The 14,905-nt window shown below is 42.5% G+C and overlaps 1 protein-coding gene across 5 annotated transcripts in view; it reads left to right on the top strand.

Annotated features, from left to right (window-relative positions):
- Nucleotides 1-14,905, top strand: part of LOC118371316 (protocadherin-11 X-linked-like) — a 363,439-nt gene that overhangs the window by 20,974 nt on the left and 327,560 nt on the right. For all 5 annotated transcript variants that reach the window (XR_008086991.1, XR_008086990.1, XR_008086989.1 and 2 more), the window contains exon 2: nucleotides 168-747. Coding sequence is in view for 2 of the 5 variants with exons in the window: in XM_052487383.1 (XP_052343343.1) it covers nucleotides 202-747 (546 nt within the window). In the remaining 3 variants the exon portion in view is untranslated. The remainder of the gene's footprint in view (nucleotides 1-167; nucleotides 748-14,905) is intronic.

Raw genomic sequence — 14,905 nt, 5'->3', positions numbered from 1 at the left:
CTCTCTGTCTCTCTCTCTGTCTCTCTCTCTGTCTCTCTCTGTCTCTCTCTGTCTCTCTCTGTCTCTCTCTCTGTCTCTCTCTGTCTCTCTCTCTGTCTCTCTCTGTCTCTCTCTGTCTCTCTCTGTCTCTCTCTGTCTCTCTCTGTCTCCCTCTCTCTCTCTGACAGAGTTGCATCCTTACAAGGAAAGCTCCCATCCTCTATGATTATGGACTTAGCAGGTCAGACTCGTGTGTTGGTGGTGTTCCTCACCTGCCTGGTCATGCTGTCCTGGGCCCAAGAGAAGGACTACACGGTGAGGGAGGAGCAGCCCGAGAATGTCCGCATCGGGAACCTACGGAAGGACCTGGACCTGAACCTTGACCCTGACTTCAAGCTGACCTCGCCACTGCAGTTTAAGCCTGTCTACAAAACGGGCGATGTGCCTTTGGTGAGGGTAGAGGCCAACACCGGGGAGATCTTCACCACGGCTCACCGCATCGACCGCGAGAAGCTCTGCTCGGGAGTATTCAACGAGAAGCGCTGCTTCTACGAGATCGAGGTCGCCGTTCTGCCTGACGAGATCTTCCGTCTGGTCAAGATCCGGTTCCTGATTGAGGACATCAATGACAACGCTCCACTCTTCCAGTCCACCGTAATAAACATCTCCATCCCAGAGAACACAGCCATCAACACCCGGTACCCTGTGCCCTCTGCATTTGACCCAGATGTGGGGATCAATGGGATCCAACACTATGAACTTGTCAAGGTGAGCTCACACTTCTCTCTATCAGGTTCGAGTGACTGTCACTGCTTGTGTGATTGACATAAAGACCAATAGTTTGTTATGTTTTATGAAAAATTTGTATTCATCCTTATTTGTTGGAAAAATAATTACACCAGAAGATTGTAATTTGTGGCATTTACCACTAGCATAAATCATTTTACCATTCCGTCATTGAAGTTTCCGGAAAAGACAATTGTATAGGCAAATGCTCACTAGATGTATGATAAGATAACTAGCTACATACAGTACCACCCCTTCCCAATGTCACTGCTGTTCACCTGCATTTAGTTGAACCCATAAGGCTGTGTGTTAGTAGAGCTGTTGTTTGTTGTTAGACGTTACGGGCCACGTTTCCATGCTTAAATCAGAACAGAGCCTCAGGCCACCATGTAACCACAATGCTTTCTTTGAAGAGGCTTTATGTTATTATGTGTATCAAGTGATAAGCGCGGTGTCGTTTTGCTATAAACCATAACGACGAAAATTGCAGACACAGCGTATTCCTCCAATTTTCAGAGGGAAAAAAAAGGTTAGCTGTTGGGAATATTGTAGATTATTGACTAGAAAAGGAACTGTGTTATGGTAATAGGTGCCTCATGCAGAACCCAATGTTCTTTTTTTATCATCTAATTGATGTTCTATTCAATCGCAGCGCAATATTCTCACTTAACCTTAATGAAGTCGGCCTAAAAACAGAGAGTAGGATAATGTTATGCATTCTCCATTTATAGTCTAGACAATACTCAATACGTCGTGGAGGAAGATGAATATTGCAGATTATCTGAGGCCTGCTTGCCAATTCAAATTCAGATATTTTTTTGAGAGGAGATAAAGCACAACATTTGCTGTACAGAGGTGGTACTAAACACACACACACGTAAAGTAAAGTAAAAAGACAGTCTTCTAAAATAATCAACTACAATGAAAATGTTGCTTTGCAAAGGTTGTCTCATCTCGGTGACATGAGTATGTTTTTTTTGGGGGGTGTGAGATGGTAAAGAGTCTATCAGGGTGTATCAGATTAAGTGTGCTTTGTGTGAACATTAACAGTATCCTTGCTACCCATGTCCTACTTGATTACCAATTTGCATTTTTATGAGTCATTTCTATGCCAAGACCTCCCCCGCTGAAATGTCCTGAATTGTTCACGCCTGGAAAATGACCAGCCAAGTGTTCTGCACAGAGCAACGATGATCTTCTCCAGTCTTTTCCCTTATTTTTATTTCCTCTCATACTATATTATTACTTTTCTATTTCCTTGTTTTATTTAGATTTAATTTATTTATTTCGATTAATTTCCTATCAAATCAAATCAAATCAAATTTATTTATATAGCCCTTCGTACATCAGCTGATATCTCAAAGTGCTGTACAGAAACCCAGCCTAAAACCCCAAACAGCAAACAATGCAGGTGTAAAAGCACGGTGGCTAGGAAAAACTCCCTAGAAAGGCCAAAACCTAGGAAGAAACTTAGAGAGGAACCGGGCTATGTGGGGTGGCCAGTCCTCTTCTGGCTGTGCCGGGTAGAGATTATAACAGAACACGACCAAGATGTTCAAATGTTCATAAATGACCAGCATGGTCGAATAATAATAAGGCAGAACAGTTGAAACTGGAGCAGCAGCACAGTCAGGTGGACTGGGGACAGCAAGGAGCCATCATGTCAGGTAGTCCTGGGGCATGGTCCTAGGGCTCAGGTCCTCCGAGAGAGAGAAAGAAAGAGAGAATTAGAGAGAGCATATGTGGGGTGGCCAGTCCTCTTCTGGCTGTGCCGGGTGTAGATTATAACAGAACGTGGCCAAGATGTTCAAATGTTCATAAATGACCAGCATGGTTGAATAATAATGGTTGTCTTGGGTAAACATTGCTGTTTTATATTTTCTCTCCATCCTTTTCATTCAAAAGAGGTTTTCTGAATAGCAGTCAATAAACATAAATACAGGTACAGTGCACGAAGACACTACCGGTCAAACGTTTTAGAACACCTACTCTGTACTCAGTTGTTTCTCTTTTTTTCCACTATTTTCTACATTGTAGAATAACAGTGAAGACATTAAAACTATGAAATACCACATATGGAATCATGCATAACCAAAAACAGTGTAAACCAATCAAAATACATTTTATATTTGAGATCCAGTAGCCACCTTTTGCCTCGATGACTGCTTTGCACATGCTTGGCGTTCTCTCAACCAGCTTCAGTGTTGAAGGAGTTAACACATATGCTGAGCACTTGTTGGCTGCTTTTCCTTCACTCTGTGGTCTAATTCATCTCTCAATTGGGTTGAGGTTGGGTGATTGTGGAGGCCAGAGCATCTGATGCAGCACTCCATCAGTCTCCTTCTTGGTCAAATAGCCCGTACACAGCCTGGAGGTCTGTTGGGTCACAGGCCAGCATCCTAGAGTTGCCTCTTCACTGTTGACGTTGAGACAGCTGTTTTGCAAGTACTATTTAATGAAGCTGCCAGTTGAGGACTTGTGAGGCGTCTGTTTCTCAAACTAGACATGTACTTGTCCTCTTGCTCAGTTGTGCACCGGGGCCTCCCACTCCTCTTTCTATTCTGGTTAGAGACAGTTTGCTCTGTTCTGTGAAGGGAGAGGTACACAGCGTACGACACAGCGTACGAGATGTACGAGATCTTCAGTTTCTTAGGAATTTCTCACATGGAATAGTCTTCATTTCTCAGAACAAGAATAGACTGACGAGTTTCAGAAGAAAGTTCTTTGTTTCTAGCAATTTTGAGCTTGTAATTGAATCCACAAATGCTGATCCTCCAGATTCTCAACTAGTCTAAAGAAGGTCAGTTTTATTGCTTCTTTAACCAGGACAGCAGTTTTCAGCTGTGCTAACATAATTGCAAAAGGGTTTTCTAATAATCAATTAGCCTTTTAAAATTATAAACTTGTATTAGCTAACACAATGTGCCATTGGAACACAGGAGTGATTGATGCTGGTAACGGGCTTCTGTACACCTATGTAGCTATTCCATAATGAATCAGCCGTTTCCAGCTACAATAGTCATTTACAACATTAACAATGTCTACACTGTATTTCTGATCAATTTGAGTTTTTTTTAATGGGCAAAAAATGAGCTTTTCTTTCAAAAACAAGGACATTTCTAAGTGACCCCAAACTTTTGAACGGTAGCATATATATATATATATATATATATATATATATATATATATATTACCCTCTAACCCCCCCTCCCCTAATTGGAGTAAACTAATGGACAACACTTAGGCCTGTATTTCCAGCTTATACATACTATATACATTTCAAGGACACAGTCTATTCTATTCAGTTTTATTTGGTTTGTTTTTAACTCCTGTCCTTCCTCTACCTTATATCTTTCAAACTGTACTCTTTCACAAAAGTTCCTTAGTAACATTGGTTATCTTGTTGTTATTCGTCCCACCCTACAGCTCTATTCAACCCCTCCCATCTATCTCCTAACAACATCCATTTCGGATTTCTATTCAGATTTCTATTTGAACACTATACAGTCTTACAGTACAAGACACAGTTTAGTTCAATAGAGGCTTGTGCAAGCGTTCCTAGAATAGCCGATGGTCTTTAGTCCACCCCTTGGACTATCTTTGTATGGTCCTCAGAGATTTGTCTTGGAGCTCCACACAGAATAATGGTTTACTACCAATGTGTTCCTGCTATGTTCCTGACGTCCAGCTGAAACTGTTACCATCGTGTGTCATCACAGTGTTCCTGCTATGTCCCTGACGTCCAGCTGAAACTGTTACCATCGTGTGTCATCACAGTGTTCCTGCTATGTCCCTGACGTCCAGCTGAAACTGTTACCATCGTGTGTCATCACAGTGTTCCTGCTATGTCCCTGACATCCAGCTGAAACTGTTACCATCGTGTGTCATCACAGTGTTCCTGCTATGTTCCTGACAGTGTTGTAGTACTCAAGTCTGGTCTCGAGACCACATATTGAGTGTCTCGGTGTCGGATACATTTGTACTCGGACGGTGAGAACTCTTCAGATTAGCCGAGACCTGCGGAGTAAAAAGAAAACCTCATAATTATCAGCTTCCATTCAGCAGCGCATAATACTGCTTCGCCAGGCCTAATGTGTAACACTCCTTTGTTGAAACATGAATATCGTCACGGTCTTTATATCTATTAATAAACACACGTTTGCGCATTTCGCAAAACCTATAGGCCTTCAGCGTGTGACAGGTTCGTGATTCTGTGGCTGTTCCACTGGGTGTCATAGGTGTTTGCACCAATTTGTAAGTCGCTCTGGATAAGAGCGTCTGCTAAATGACGTAAATGTAATGATGTAATGTAATAATTATGTAGTACACAGTAGAGAAATCATGCACAAAGTAGCCTACACAATCTCAAAGCACGTGACATATATTCACATGCGCGGCTGCTCAGATAGCCCATTTTCAGTGGAATATCATCTGCAGGCAGCAAGGGTGTGCAACTCTCAGCTGGTTTTGGCATGGAGCAGCTCACATCGGTAGTCAGTAGGGTAGGAAATATGTTTCACCTGTATGATAACTACCAGTAAATGCTAATTAAGGCCACAATGGTTATGCAAAAAAAGCATGACGTTTAAAGCACCACAACACCACTGCGTAGGGCTGACGGAAAGACAGCAGTCACACACAGCATGATGTTTAAAGCACCACTACACCACTGCGTAGGGCTGACGGAAAGACAGCAGTCACACACAGCATGATGTTTAAAGCACCACTACACCACTGCGTAGGGCTGACGGAAAGACAGCAGTCACACACAGCATGATGTTTAAAGCACCACTACACCACTGCGTAGGGCTGACGGAAAGACAGCAGTCACACACAGCATGATGTTTAAAGCACCACTACACCACTGCGTAGGGCTGACGGAAAGACAGCAGTCACACACAGCATGATGTTTAAAGCACCACTACACCACTGCGTAGGGCTGACGGAAAGACAGCAGTCACACACAGCATGATGTTTAAAGCACCACTACACCACTGCGTAGGGCTGACGGAAAGACAGCAGTCACACACAGCATGATGTTTAAAGCACCACTACACCACTGCGTAGGGCTGACGGAAAGACAGCAGTCACACACAGCATGATGTTTAAAGCACCACTACACCACTGCGTAGGGCTGATGGAAAGACAGCAGTCACACACAGCATGATGTTTAAAGCACCACTTCACCACTGCGTAGGGCTGACGGAAAGACAGCAGTCACACACAGCATGATGTTTAAAGCACCACTACACCACTGCGTAGGGCTGACGGAAAGACAGCAGTCACACACAGCATGATGTTTAAAGCACCACTACACCACTGCGTAGGGCTGACGTAAAGACAGCAGTCACACACAGCATGATGTTTAAAGCACCACTACACCACTGCGTAGGGCTGACGGAAAGACAGCAGTCACACACAGCATGATGTTTAAAGCACCACTTCACCACTGCGTAGGGCTGACGTAAAGACAGCAGTCACACACAGCATGATGTTTAAAGCACCACTACACCACTGCGTAGGGCTGACGTAAAGACAGCAGTCACACACAGCATGATGTTTAAAGCACCACTACACCACTGCGTAGGGCTGACGGAAAGACAGCAGTCACACACAGCATGATGTTTAAAGCACCACTACACCACTGCGTAGGGCTGACGTAAAGACAGCAGTCACACACAGCATGATGTTTAAAGCACCACTACACCACTGCGTAGGGCTGACGGAAAGACAGCAGTCACACACAGCATGATGTTTAAAGCACCACTACACCACTGCGTAGGGCTGACGGAAAGACAGCAGTCACACACAGCATGATGTTTAAAGCACCACTACACCACTGCGTAGGGCTGACGGAAAGACAGCAGTCACACACAGCATGATGTTTAAAGCACCACTACACCACTGCGTAGGGCTGACGGAAAGACAGCAGTCACACACAGCATGATGTTTAAAGCACCACTACACCACTGCGTAGGGCTGACGGAAAGACAGCAGTCACACACAGCATGATGTTTAAAGCACCACTACACCACTGCGTAGGGCTGACGGAAAGACAGCAGTCACACACAGCATGATGTTTAAAGCACCACTACACCACTGCGTAGGGCTGACGGAAAGATGCAACTATATAAGAGGTTATAAAAATAGCTTCTATTTGACTCAGCGTTCCATGAAGTGTAGTAAGGCATCGTTGGCAGAATAGATGGATGCAGTTCAATGCATGGTTAATAAAATTCACCAATACATTTCTTGGTAGTCCCAAAAATATTGCTATCAGGGTGAAAATCACAGCTGGCCTGGTACATTGTTTTCTGCCTCCATTTGGGATGCAGTGTTTTAGTTTCAATGACACATTATTTTGGACAAAAAAACTGACAAATGTAACTAAGGCTGGGAATGTCAAAACAATTAAACTAGCAAGGGCAATGGTCACAAGTCAGTCATAATGTGGCTAATAGGCTAGCGTATCTATTTATGTAGCAAGCTAAAAAAAACTGAGCTTAACGTTAGCTAGAGAGCTAGCTAGCTAGCTGCTAGGAGGATGTCATGTCATTGGAGGAGTGGGTGAATGACTGACCTTTTTCCCTTCATATCGTTTTTCGGTGGCTATACACACCTATAGATGTAGGTGTCATTTGGTTAGCTAGCAAGTACTTAAACAACTGTTATCCAGTTAGCATATCTCTTGTGTTCGCAAATTCACTATGGCTATCTACTCCGATTTCAGAGCACTCTCGTTTGAGTGGACCAGAGCACAGAACAACTGATGAATTTACTAACATGTAACACCCGCTAAATATGACAAAAATAAATGCTAGTTAGTCAAGCACGCTTTAGATAACATGCAAACAGCCAAACCAGCGACTAAAATGGTCAGAGCGAGGTGTTCTCTCAATTGTGTCTGGAAGTAGCTAGCTAGCAAGCTAGCCAACTTTAACCAGTTAACTTGGGTGCTTGGTTGGGACAAGCATGCATTGGCAGGCGAGCTGCAGAAGGGTGAGGAGGCTACAATTCCCCGTCATTTATTAATGCAATTTTGACGGCCAACGAGCTGAAAAAGTTTGAGAGCGTTTATCTAATGTTCCTTTCTTAGATTTTAGCTCATCTTGCTCTGGCTAGCATTAGTTGTTGACCTTGTTGTTGTTAATATGCATAACTGGGTTTGTTTGATCAATAGGACTGTAAAGTTCTCAAATGTAAGAGGACTTCTTTGGTGTTTACATATTCCATAATCCATAATCCATTCAGTTGTATTTTGTGGCCTTTGGCGAATCTATAATGATCGAAAGTCGTGTTCTTGCAACCAGTCTCACTTTGACTTGGTCTCGGTCTTGACTCGGTCTCGCCCACCCCTCCGGTCTCGGTCTTGACTGTGTCTCGCCCACCCCTCCGGTCTCGGTCTTGACTCGGTCTCGCCCACTCCTCCAGTCTTGGTCTTGACTCGGTCTCGCCCACCCCTCCGGTCTCGGTCTTGACTGTGTCTCGCCCACCCCTCCGGTCTCGGTCTTGACTCGGTCTCGCCCACCCCTCCAGTCTTGGTCTTGACTCGGTCTCGCCCACCCCTCCAGTCTTGGTCTTGACTCGGTCTCGCCCACCCCTCCAGTCTCGGGTTTTGACTCTGACTCTATTTGCTCTGGTCTTGGTCTTTAATCAATCTCGCTTTAGATGGTCTTGAATGCAACACTGGTCATGAAGCTGAAACTGCTACCGTTGTGTGTCATCACAGTGTTCCTGTTATGTTCCTGACATCAAGCCAAAACTGCTATCATTCTGTATCATCACAGTAGGCCAGTTATGTCCCCTCAGCTGACAGAGATGTAGGCTAGCTGGTATCAGAATGGACAGATTAGATATGACAGCCACTTTAATTCAAAACCAGGTTGGTCTGTCCTTTCACATATGAAACCAGCCATGCCACCTTAATAATGAGTGTAGCAATCATCCATAGCAGCATAATTATGGAATTCTAAAATGGAATGTGTACCATTAGCAGTGTCAGTGCTGGTACTGCTACGTCGTCTTGGAATGACGCAAAGATGTTCTACGAACATGTCCAGGGTCAGGGGAAAGTAATACCGTCCATGTTCTCTGGTCAAAAGTAGGGCACTATATAGGGAATAGGGTGCCATTTGAGACATTGACATGTGAAGCAGTTCAGACTCAAGGGATGGAGGAATTGACTTTGGTTGTTTCGGGTTCTACTCTACTCCAAATTGTATTTTTCCCCAAGCATTTAAAGAGTTTTGCACCACACTGCAGGAAACCGAATCCTTCCTATTTTGAGTCATTTTCTGTATCTCTTATATCTTAACAGCATTTGTTGTGGGTGGGCTCTGTCGGCATCACCTTGTGCAGATCAATATCCTGCTATAGGAGAGCCAGATAAATTCAGTGTTGAGAGAAAGAGGAAGTCTTTATTTCAGTGGGTGGATTTGGAGCAACAACTCCTCTCTGTTTAGAAATTCTGTTCTGGGGATCAACATCTAACTTCTTTGCCTGGCTATTAGGAGCATATGGTAGAACCAGTAGGTTCTGACTGTCACAGAAAACAAAGAGAAATGTTGAAAATGTATATTATTGTCTAAAGATTCTTGTAATAAAATAAATACCATTTTTTTAAAATCTGGATTAACGTTCTACTCTTTAAAATTAATCTCAGTTAATGTGGCCTTCCATGGCTTCCTCTGCCACTAGGGTATAAAACTTGTGGTAGCAAGCATGAAAACTCCATTTGTTATCCATCACCATGGGTAAAGTCTACTCTGAAACAAAGATTAATATAAAGAATGATAGTAAAACACTTTGGAGTACCTTAAACTACATTTTGGGAAAAAAAGGCAAACTCATTAATTGAATCAGATGCCTCATTCATCTCAAACCCCACAGATATTGCCAACTCCTTTAATAGTTTTTTTAATGGCAAGATTAGTAAATTTAGGCATGACATGCCAGCAACAAACACCAAACCCACAAATTTTGAAAGACAAGCATTGTAATTTTGAATTTCGTAAAGTGAGTTTGGAATGGCTGAACAAATTATTGTTGTCTATCAACCATGACAAGCCACATGGGTCAAACAACTTGGATGGAAAATTACTGAGGATGATAGAAGTTGGTATTGTCATTCCTATTTGCCATCTCTTTAATACAAGCATAAAAAGGTGTGTGCCCTCAGGCCTGGAGGGAAGCAAAAGTCATTCCGATAGTAAATCCCCCTTTGCTGGCTCAAATAGCCAACCAATCAGCCTGCTACCAACCGTTAGTAAACTTTTGGGAAAAAATGTGTTTGACCAGATACAATGCTATTTTACAGTAAACACATTGACAACAGCATGCTTATATTGAAGGACAATAAACAAGCACAGCACTTACACAAATGACTGATGATTGGCGGAGAGATTGTGGGAGCTGTTTTGTAGGACTTCAGTGCAGCTTTTGACGTTAGTCTGCTGCTGGAGCAATGTGTATGTAATGGATTTACACCCCCTGCTATACTGTGGATTGATAGTTACCTGTCTAACAGAACACAGATGGTGTTCTTTAATGGTAGCCTTTCTAACATAATCCAGCTGGAATCAGGCATTCCCCAGGGCAGCTGTTTAGGTCCCTTACTTTTTTAATTCTTTACTAATGACCTGCCACTGGCTCTGTGTAAATCCCATGTGTCTATGTATTTGGATGACTCAACACTATGCAAGTCAGCTACTATAGCTAGTTAAATCACTGCAACACTTAACAAGGAGATATAGTCAGTTTCAGAAAGGGTGGCAATACATAAGTTAGTCCTAAATTTGTTTTTAAATAACTAAATGCATTGTATTTGGGGCAAATCATTCAATTCACTCAACTAAATCTTGAATGAATAATGTGGAAATTGAGCAAGTTGAGGAGCCTAAACTGCTTGGAGTAACCCTGGATTGTAAACTGTTATGTCAATCTCTCATGGCTCAATGTGGAGGAGAGATTGACTTCATCGCTACTTGTTTTTGTAAGAGGTGTTGACAAGCTGAATGTACCAAGCTGTCTGTTGAAACTACTAGCACACAGCTCGGACAAGACATGCCAGAACAGACTATGGGAGATGCACAATATTAAATAAACCCAAGGCTACATGGAACTATTCCACATCAAGTAACTCACGTAAGCAGTACAATTTGATTTTAAAACAGATAAAAATAAACCTTATAGAATGGCAAGGACTGTGAAGAGTCACACACACAGCTACAAACACATACACAGCTACAAACACACACAGGTACAAACACACACAGGTACAAACACACACAGGTATAAAAACACACAGGTACAAACACACACACACACACACACAAACACACACACACACACACACACACACACACACACACACACACACACACACACACACACACACACACACACACACACACACACACACACACACACACACACACACACACACACACACACACACACACACACACACACACACACACACACACACACACACACACACACACACAGGTACAAACACACTATACACACACACTATACACACACACTATACACAGACATTATACACATACACTATACATGCACACTATACACACACACGCACGTACACCTGGGTGGTGTTGTAGTGGAGTAGTGGCCTGAGGGAATACACTTAATGTATTGTAAAGTCTGTCGTAAAATGTATTTTAATGTTACATTATTTTATTATATTGTATACTGTTGCCTTACATTTTGCTGGACACCAAGAAGAGTAGCTGCTGCCTTTGGCAGAAACTAATGAGGATCCATAATAAACCCCAGGAAGAGTAGCTGCTGCCTTGGCAGGAACTAATGGGGATCCATAATAAACCCCAGGAAGAGTAGCTGCTGCCTTGGCAGGAACTAATGGGGATCCATAATAAACCCCAGGAAGAGTAGCTGCCTCCTTGACATGAACTAATGGGGATCCATAATAAACCCCAGGAAGAGTAGCTGCTGCCTTGGCAGGAACTAATGGGGATCCATAATAAACCCCAGGAAGAGTAGCTTCTGCCTTGGCAGGAACTAATGGGGATCCATAATAAACCCCAGGAAGAGTAGCTTCTGCCTTGACAGGAACTAATGGGGATCCATAATAAACCCCAGGAAGAGAAGCTGCTGCCTTGGCAGGAACTAATGGGGATCCATAATAAACCCCAGGAAGAGTTGCTGCTGCCTTGGCATGAACTAATGGGGATCCATAATAAACCCCAGGAAGAGTAACTTCTGCCTTGGCAGGAACTAATAGGGATCCATAATAAACCCCAGGAAGAGTAGCTTCTGCCTTGACAGGAACTAATGGGGATCCATAATAAACCCCAGGAAGAGTAGCTGCTGCCTTGGCAGGCACTAATAGGGATTCATAATAAACCCCAGGAAGAGTAGCTTCTGCCTTGACAGGAACTAATGGGGATCCATAATAAACCCCAGGAAGAGAAGCTGCTGCCTTGGCAGGAACTAATGGGGATCCATAATAAACCCCAGGAAGAGTTGCTGCTGCCTTGGCATGAACTAATGGGGATCCATAATAAACCCCAGGAAGAGTAGCTTCTGCCTTGGCAGGAACTAATAGGGATCCATAATAAACCCCAGGAAGAGTAGCTTCTGCCTTGACAGGAACTAATGGGGATCCATAATAAACCCCAGGAAGAGTAGCTGCTGCCTTGGCAGGCACTAATGGGGATCCATAATAAACCCCAGGAAGAGTAGCTGCTGCCTTGGCAGGAACTAATGGGGATCCATAATAAACCCCAGGAAGAGTAGCTGCTGCCTTGGCAGGCACTAATGGGGATCCATAATAAACCCCAGGAAGAGTAGCTGCTGCCTTGACAGGAACTAATGGGGATCCATAATAAACCCCAGGAAGAGTAGCTGCTGCCTTGGCAGGAACTAATGGGGATCCATAATAAACCCCAGGAAGAGTAGCTGCTGCCTTGGCAGGAACTAATAGGGATCCATAATAAACCCCAGGAAGAGTAGCTGCTGCCTTGACAGGAACTAATGGGGATCCATAATAAACCCCAGGAAGAGTAGCTGCTGCCTTGGCAGGAACTAATGGGGATCCATAATAAACCCCAGGAAGAGTAGCTGCTGCCTTGACAGGAACTAATGGGGATCCATAATAAACCCCAGGAAGAGTAGCTTCTGCCTTGACAGGAACTAATGGGGATCCATAATAAACTCTAATACTAATACAGAAGATACTTCATTTTTTAAATTATATGTTGCATGACAGTGATTGCAATATTTTCTTTTACTGAATATTGACAAAAATAATGATCTGAAGGGGGTTAGCCATCAGTGACGGAGTTGACAAACCACTGACAGAGTTGAAAACAGATACGTAAAACATGCCAATGTTTGCAGTCCACACCTAGATAAGGAGTGTCTGGTGCTGTCCCTTTGATGGGTTACCAAATGAGCAAATTGCGGACTTAAGAAAAAACATGAGTCATCGGCTTTTCAGAGCAATTGTATTAGTATAAGAAATATAATCAACATCAAAAACAATTTTATGCAGTATAGCTCAGTATTTGTATTATTTCTACAGTATTTTTTGCTAATGTTTATCAAGGATGTCAATAATTACGGAGGTGACTGTAGATGTATGGTCCATATAGATGCGTGATCCACAATGTCAGATGAATGCTTCATCAACAGGGTTTAGGAGGTCAGTATGGGTGAAGAGGAAGGAACCACTCTCTTATAAACAGTTCAGTTGTGTATTTTATTTATAGGTTATTGTCACTCCCACCTTAGGGCCAGTGATTCATATTCTTGCTTAACCTTTTCTACAGTAAGTATACCTGCCCTAGATGTTATCACAATCCATCAGCCTAATTTGAATTCACTCAAGTAAAAATAAACAGCCATTATAGATAGTTAGCCACAGCTCTCTGAAACTGATTGAAATGCTCTAAATGTTATGTTGTCTAACGTGAAAATGAGACAGAGGTGGTGAAAAACCTTGTCTGGCTCATAAATCAAATTAGGAGCAGCTGTGACATCGACTGGATGGAAGCACTGAGCCAAAGTCCCAGAAAATAAAGTTTATAATAAGATTTAACAACCATATTGTACGAAGGGCTAAAATGTTATGTTTTCACTGTGTTCCAAAGGTGAAATCACTCCGATTAATTTTATAGAAAAGTTTCGCCCACAGTTATTTTAATGTCGGCTTGGTCAATGGTGAAATAGTTAGTCAGAAAACTTGTGTAGTTCTTAGTAATTAGTACATTTATGTTCAAGAACTACTCCATGAATATACATCTTCTACAAGATCTAATCTTCGACGAGAACTCATATTCTACTAGAACTCATCTTCTACGAGAACTGATCTTCTTTTAGAACTCATCTCTACTAGAACTCATCTTCTACTAGAACTCATCTTCTACTAGAACTCATCTTCTACGAGAACTCATCTTCTATTAGAACTCATCCTCTACTAGAACTCATCTTCTATTAGAACTCATCTTCCACTAGAACTCATCTTCCACGAGAACTCATCTTCCATTAGAACTCATCCTCTATTAGAACTCATCTTCTATTAGAACTCATCTTCAACTAGAACTCATCTTCTACAGAACTCATCTTCCACTAGAACTCATCTTCTATTGGAACTCATCTTCTACAGAACTCATCTTCTATTTGAACTCATCTTCTACTATAATTCATCTTCTATTACAACTCATCTTCTACAGAACTCATCTTCCACTAGAACTCTTCTTCTACCAGAACTAATCTTCCACTAGAACTCATCTTCTACTAGAACTCATCTTCTACAGAACTCATCTTCTACAGAACTCATCTTCTATTCGAACTCATCTTCTACAGAACTCATCTTCTACTAGAACTCATCTTCTACAGAACTCATCTTCTACAGAACTCATCTTCTACTAGAACTCATCTTCTACGAGAACTCATCTTCTACAGAACTCATCTTCTACTAGAACTCATCTTCTATTAGAAATCATCTTCTACAGAACTAATCTTCTATTAGAACTCATCTTCCACTAGAACTCATCTTCCACAGAACTCATCTTCTACTAGAACTCATCTTCTACTAGAACTCATCTTCTACAGAACTCATCTTCTACAGAACTCATCTTCTACTAGAACTCATCTT

Source organism: Oncorhynchus keta, chromosome 30, assembly GCF_023373465.1.
Source record: "Oncorhynchus keta strain PuntledgeMale-10-30-2019 chromosome 30, Oket_V2, whole genome shotgun sequence".
Taxonomy (NCBI): Eukaryota; Metazoa; Chordata; class Actinopteri; order Salmoniformes; family Salmonidae; genus Oncorhynchus; species Oncorhynchus keta.
Note: the sequence above shows the minus strand (reverse complement) of the source record. Positions and strands in the feature narration are given on the sequence as shown.